The sequence below is a fragment of the Arachis ipaensis genome, chromosome B03 (assembly GCF_000816755.2).
Source record: "Arachis ipaensis cultivar K30076 chromosome B03, Araip1.1, whole genome shotgun sequence".
In the NCBI taxonomy this organism is placed as follows: Eukaryota; Viridiplantae; Streptophyta; class Magnoliopsida; order Fabales; family Fabaceae; genus Arachis; species Arachis ipaensis.
Window position 1 is genome coordinate 71,751,165 of NC_029787.2, and position 6,232 is coordinate 71,757,396.

Genomic DNA, 6,232 nt, shown 5'->3' on the forward strand with positions numbered 1-6,232 from the left:
GACAAAGAGATCTTTGACTTTTTGGTCCGCAGACATTTAAGTTCTCGAAAATTTGAAAATACATTTAAGTTCCTAACCTTGTCAAAATTTGGACAAATTGATCCTTATTGTTTATTTGAGTTTGTCAGACCCAACAGAAAAATCAAACGTGACTCTCATTATATTGACCTAGCCAATACAAATATCTACGTGGAAGAGTTTTTAAAATGGGATAAATTAGATACAAAAATTGATGTCTCTAGACCTTGAAGAAGTTAGGAACTTAAATGTATCTTCAAATTCTCAGAAACTTAAATGTCCACCTACCATAAAATCAGGAATCAGTTTATCTTTTTCTCAAAATAATTATTTAATATTATTCTTTAAAAAAAATAAGTGAGATGTTTACCTAGAACTTGTGATATATGTAGGATTGAGAATGTATATCTCTTTTGTCACCAAAAATGATTAAAACAAAAATTGTGTTTTTCTTTTTTTTAATTAAACACAAGACACACATAAATCAATATAATTTGAAAAAGTATAAGGTACCAACATATTATCTGTTAATTTATTGTCAACAATAATTAATTATTATATTTTAAACACATATATAAAGAGACACATTTAGAAAATATATTTATAAAGACACTTTTATTAAATACAGCCATAAAAAATATATTATTATTAGACACATACACAAAAACACTTCTATTAAACACAATTATAAATAAGAAGTTGGCAGAAATACTTTTGGTAACGTAGCAGGACCGATATAATTTATAGTTATTATATAGAATCTGCTCACATATTGACAAATAATACAACAGCGTAAATAAACCCATCAATCATTATATTTTGGAAAAGACTCGTATACATATTCAAAGAATACATAAAATACAGAAGTATATTTATTATAGAAGAGAAAAAAAAAAGAAAAAAAGAAAAAACATTCACATGTTTGTTTTCTCTCATCCTCTTTATTATATGTATATTATCAATATGTATGCAAGCAATATACCTATATTTTTCACCCCTCTATAATTTTATATCAAAATAAACAGTATACAGCTACTCAAGATTTCCGCTGCATTTTCTTTTTTATTGTTTTATCCTGGAATATTTGATTAAGATTTGCATATGGTATTAATAGTTAAGGATGTTATATGTGTTGGCTCCATATCGGCCAAAAATCTGTTGACTGATTCATGTAAAAAATAATTACTTATTGCTATTTCAACAGTTTACTTTTGAATTATTGGATAACATTCATCGAGAATAATAATAAATTGGACCATATATTTTTTCCCCTTAATTTTTGCATGCCTGTATCTAGTTAATAGGATAAAACTTTGTTATTGTTGTACCTTTTGGATGTCTATTGAATTCACACTTTTTATACCCTATCAACAATAAAATTGTTTCTCTTATTTCGATCATTATTATAGTCCTTACTCCTGAGACCTTAGCATCGACATTGTGCTACAAAAAACATACAGAAAGAAAACGTAGTTGGTTTTCTTTTTCAATTTTCTAACGTAAATTATCTTTGGTGAAACTGCAGCTGGAAATATAGGAACTTCGGAAGCATAACTAGTGATTCTGATCTTCCTAGAAGTCCAATCAAATCATAAGGCTCATTAGACTAGGTGTAAATCTCCTAGAAACTACATCATAACTACCCTTACAAGTTACAAGAACTTAACCTTGGTGGTGTGTAAATAAGAACTTTCATGTGTTTTTTAAATTTCTTGCTAATTGTCTTTTAATTATATTGAAAAGAAAATTGCAGAAAAATTTGACACAAATTCTATTATCGATGAATTTTATGAAACGAGGAATCGACCACTTCATTAATAAAAAGTACATATATATTTTTTGTACTTTAAATATATTCTCTATCAGTATATTTTTGTAATGCATTTTACATTATATAATTTTTTGTATAATTTTTTAATATTATATATGTTATTGCCCCCAATATACTATTTCTGGATCCGTCCCTGAGCAAGCGCCCCACTCCAATTCGAAATTTTTTGAATAATACATAATAATATTTATTTATTCCCATTAAATTATTAAATTTGACCACATGTTAATAATTATTTATTCAACTTTTGACATTTGATAGTCAATTTAAAAATTTTATATTAAATGTGCATTATAATGATAAATTCTCAAATTTAAATGAGATTAGTGTTCTTTTTAAAAAATTAACTTCAAAAAATATTATCTATCTATTGGTGTTTTTTAAATTAGTTTTAATTTTTTCATAATGATTACACTAATTGAATAAACTTTTTTAACTGTGAATATCATTAAGATTAGAGCTAATTATATGAAAGGTGGATTTTAAATATTTTTAAATAATTGTTTAACAACATATATATAAAAAAGAGAGATTTTGTTTACATTATCAATAAAAAATTATTCCATCTTTTCAAAATATGAAATATAAAAAAAAAAGTTTAACTTATATGTTATTATTTAAATTATTATTTAAATTTTTTAATTTGTACAATTATGTTACGTGTACATAAAAAGTAATTATTTGAACAATATAAATTTTGAAATACAAAATATACATTGAAAATAAATTAAATAATATATATATTTATACATATAATTTATAATAGATAATTTGATGACTAATTTTTTATGTAAACACAACTAGAAAATTGCTTAATACAGACAGATTTACAGACAGATTTGGTCTTTATTACAGACAGATTTTTGATTACCGACGAAATTACCAACGGATTTTGTCCCTCTATAAAATCCTCGTCGGAAATTATTTACCGACGGATTTTTTTCCATCGGAAAATTACCGACGGATTTTTACCAGTTACCGACGGATTTTTCCTCGGTAAATCCACCCCTCCATTTCCCTGAAACGACGAATTTTTCGATGGATTTTCCGTTGGTAATTACAGACGGATTTTTCGAAGGATTTTTCGTCGGTAATTACAGACAGATTTTCCGACGGATTTTCCGTCGGTAATTGGCAACAAATTTTCCGACAGATTTTTCGTCTGTAATTGAAACCTTGGAAAATCATCCCACACTTTGAATACAGACAGAAAATCCGTCTGTAAATCTGTCAGTAAGATAAAATATAATTTTTTTTAGATTTTTACATTGCAAAATAAACTTGTTTTCATACAAAATAAATATAAATTTAAACAAGTTCATATTATCAAGCGAAAAATGAAATACTATAAACAAGTAAGTCAATATAATTCATTTACGTCATATAATTAAAAAAAAGTTGAAGCAGAAGTAATGAATATTGATATGGTCGTCGTTATTTGTGATATGGTCGTCATTATTGCACGTTATAACTCGGCTTCATAACCGTTATCAACATATGATATAACTCGTCATTATCCGATTACTACTCGGAATTTATGAGCCATAGCTCGGTGACATCAATACTCCTATCATAACCGACATCCCAAACAGTAAAATAAGGTCGGTTACAATATCAATTATTTGACGATTATTACCGACAATGTAACGGACGAGGAATTCATCATATAAAGGGAAGTAGAACATTTCTTGAAAACCAAGTTTTTGAACAAGAATATACATTGACTTAAGCTTTGGAGTGCCTTTGCAGGTACACTCCACCTCCTTTTCATTGCTCGCGCTTTCACACAACAACACAAATAAAGAAGCTCGGATTCAAAGAGTCGGACGTTCAGCCTCCCAGTACATAGCTTGGCTGATTCCAAGCAGTTGAAGCCGATCTATTTTCCAGGCAAGATCAATTGGCGCCCACCGTGGGCCCAGGAAGTCAATTTTTTTCTTTTGGTCCCATTACCTTCGTTTACACCCATGGCTGACGTACCGCCTCCTTCACTGTCCGAACTCATGCGAATGGTAGCTGAGCTACAACAAGCCAATCAACGAATGGCCGACGAGAATCAAATAATGGCTGCCCAAATAGCTGAACTAAATCATGCTCGGATTGAGCACAACGATACTCACCGCCAGCAGCCAGAAGATGAGGAACATCATTTCCAGCCCTCTCATGTCTCGGAGACCGCCCGAGCTGAAGAACCCCAACCTGAAGATGAAAAGGAAGAGTCCGACGACCTTGTAGGACCCTTCACAGAAGAAGTAACGAACTTCGAATTGCCAAAGGGATTCACCCTGCCGCTAACCCTCACACCTTATGATGGGCTCGGAGACCCAAAGAAATTTCTCAAGAAGTTCCGATCAATAATGATCGTCAATGGTGCATCAGATACAGTTTTATGCCGTTGTTTTCCAAATTATTTAGACGGTCCTGCACTTGATTGGTTGTGTGCTTTGCCTGCAGGTTCCATCTCGCAGTTTCAACAGCTGGCGAAGTTATTTGAAGAGCACTTTGCCGGGTCCACAATTTACTTGCACGACTCCGATTACTTGAATACGATCAAACAGGGACCGAACGAAAGCTTGAAGGACTACATGACCCGCTTCACCAAAGTCGCAATCAGTATACCTGACCTCCACCCCGAGGTCCACCTACACGCAATCAAAAGCGGACTCCGACCTGGAAAGTTCCATGAGACAATCGCAGTAGCCAAGCCGAGGACCCTTGCAGAATTTCGCGAGAAAGCAAAAGGCCAAATTGATATCGAAGAGCTCAGACAAGCTCAGAAAATTGAGAAGTCACACTACCGAGAAGACGATAAGAGCTCAAGCACTAAGAAAAATTTTAAACTAACCCCTCGATTTGATTCTTATACGTAGTTCAATACTAAGAGAGAGGACATAATCAAAGAGATATTGAATTCAAAACTGATCAAGCCACCAAGAAAGGCCGGCACCTATCAAGATACAAAGAATGTGGACAAGTCTAAATATTGCGCTTTCCACCAGAAACACGGCTACAACACTGATGACTGTGTAGTGGCCAAGGACCTTCTAGAACGCCTGGCCAGGCAGGGACACCTCAACAAGTACATTAGGGGTCACATCCAAAAGCGCATCACACCTTCCACAACAAACGATTCCTCCGAGCAACAAAACCGAGGAAAGGAGAAGGCACCTTCAAGCCAATACGAAAAACCACGAGGTATAATTAATTGCATTTCAGGAGGGTACGCAAGTGGAGGATCCTCAAATTCGGCAAGAAAAAGATCGTTCCGAGCAATATGCTCGGTAAACGGACCACAACAAGATGCTGAAATAACCAATCAACAACCACAAGTTACTTTTACACACGCCGACTTCAATTCCAGCATACAAAATTTGGACGATCATGTGGTAGTCACTCTTCAGCTAGGGGATTTGTTGGTAAGAAAAGTACTCTTAGACCCCGGGAGCAGCGCCGACATTCTGTTCAATTCCACATTCCAAAAAATGAAGCTCAGCGACAACATGCTACAGTCAACAGGAGGAGACTTGGTCGGATTCTCAGGAGAGCGAGTTCCAATACTGGGTTCAGTGTGGTTACAAACCACACTAGGTGAGCATCCTCTTTCAAAAACATACGATATTCAATATTTAGTAGTTGATTGTTTTAGTCCATATAATCTTATCCTTGGCCGACCTTTTCTGAACAAGTTCGGCGCAATTGTTTCTACAGTTCATCTGTGTGTTAAGTTTCCCCTGCAGAACGATCAAGTTGTAACAATCCATGGAGATCATAAAGAAGCACACCAGTGTTACAACATCAGCATGAAACTCCAAAATCGTCCCAGGCAACAAGTCAACAATGTCGACCTTCCGCACAACAGCCACGCACAAGCCGACCTTGATCCAAGAGCTGATTTCCTTGAACGCCCAAAACCATCCGACGACCTACAGAAAGTATATTTTAATAATGACCCTAACAAATTTACTTATGTAGGTACGTCAATCAACACATCAGAACTACAGGCCATCACGACCTTCCTACAAAATCAAGCCGACCTTTTTACATGGACACCTTCAGACATGCCCGGCATCGACCCACAAATCATCAACCACAAACTAGCAATAAACTCGACAGTCCGACCAGTACAACAAAAGAAAAAGAAACTCGGCGAAGAAAAGAAAAGAGCGTCACTAGAGGAAACCCAAAAGCTCATCAACGCAGAATTTATCAAAGAAATCATATTTACTACCTGGTTAGCCAATGTGGTAATGGTAAGAAAACAAAACGGTAAGTGGCGCATGTGCGTCGACTTCACTGACTTAAACAAAGCATGCCCTAAGATTCTTACCCTTTACCATCCATAGACTATTTAGTAGATAACGCCTCAGGTTATGCTACCTTAAG

At 34.3% G+C, this 6,232-nt stretch overlaps 1 protein-coding gene across 5 annotated transcripts in view; it reads left to right on the top strand.

The window, feature by feature from the left end:
- Window positions 1-1,721, top strand: part of LOC107634492 (auxin-responsive protein SAUR72-like) — a 3,772-nt gene extending 2,051 nt beyond the window's left edge. For all 5 annotated transcript variants that reach the window (XM_021118965.1, XM_016337962.2, XM_016337963.2 and 2 more), the window contains one exon: window positions 1,544-1,721. In XM_021118965.1, coding sequence (XP_020974624.1) covers window positions 1,544-1,572 — 29 coding nt within the window. In that variant the 3' untranslated portion in view covers window positions 1,573-1,721. The remainder of the gene's footprint in view (window positions 1-1,543) is intronic.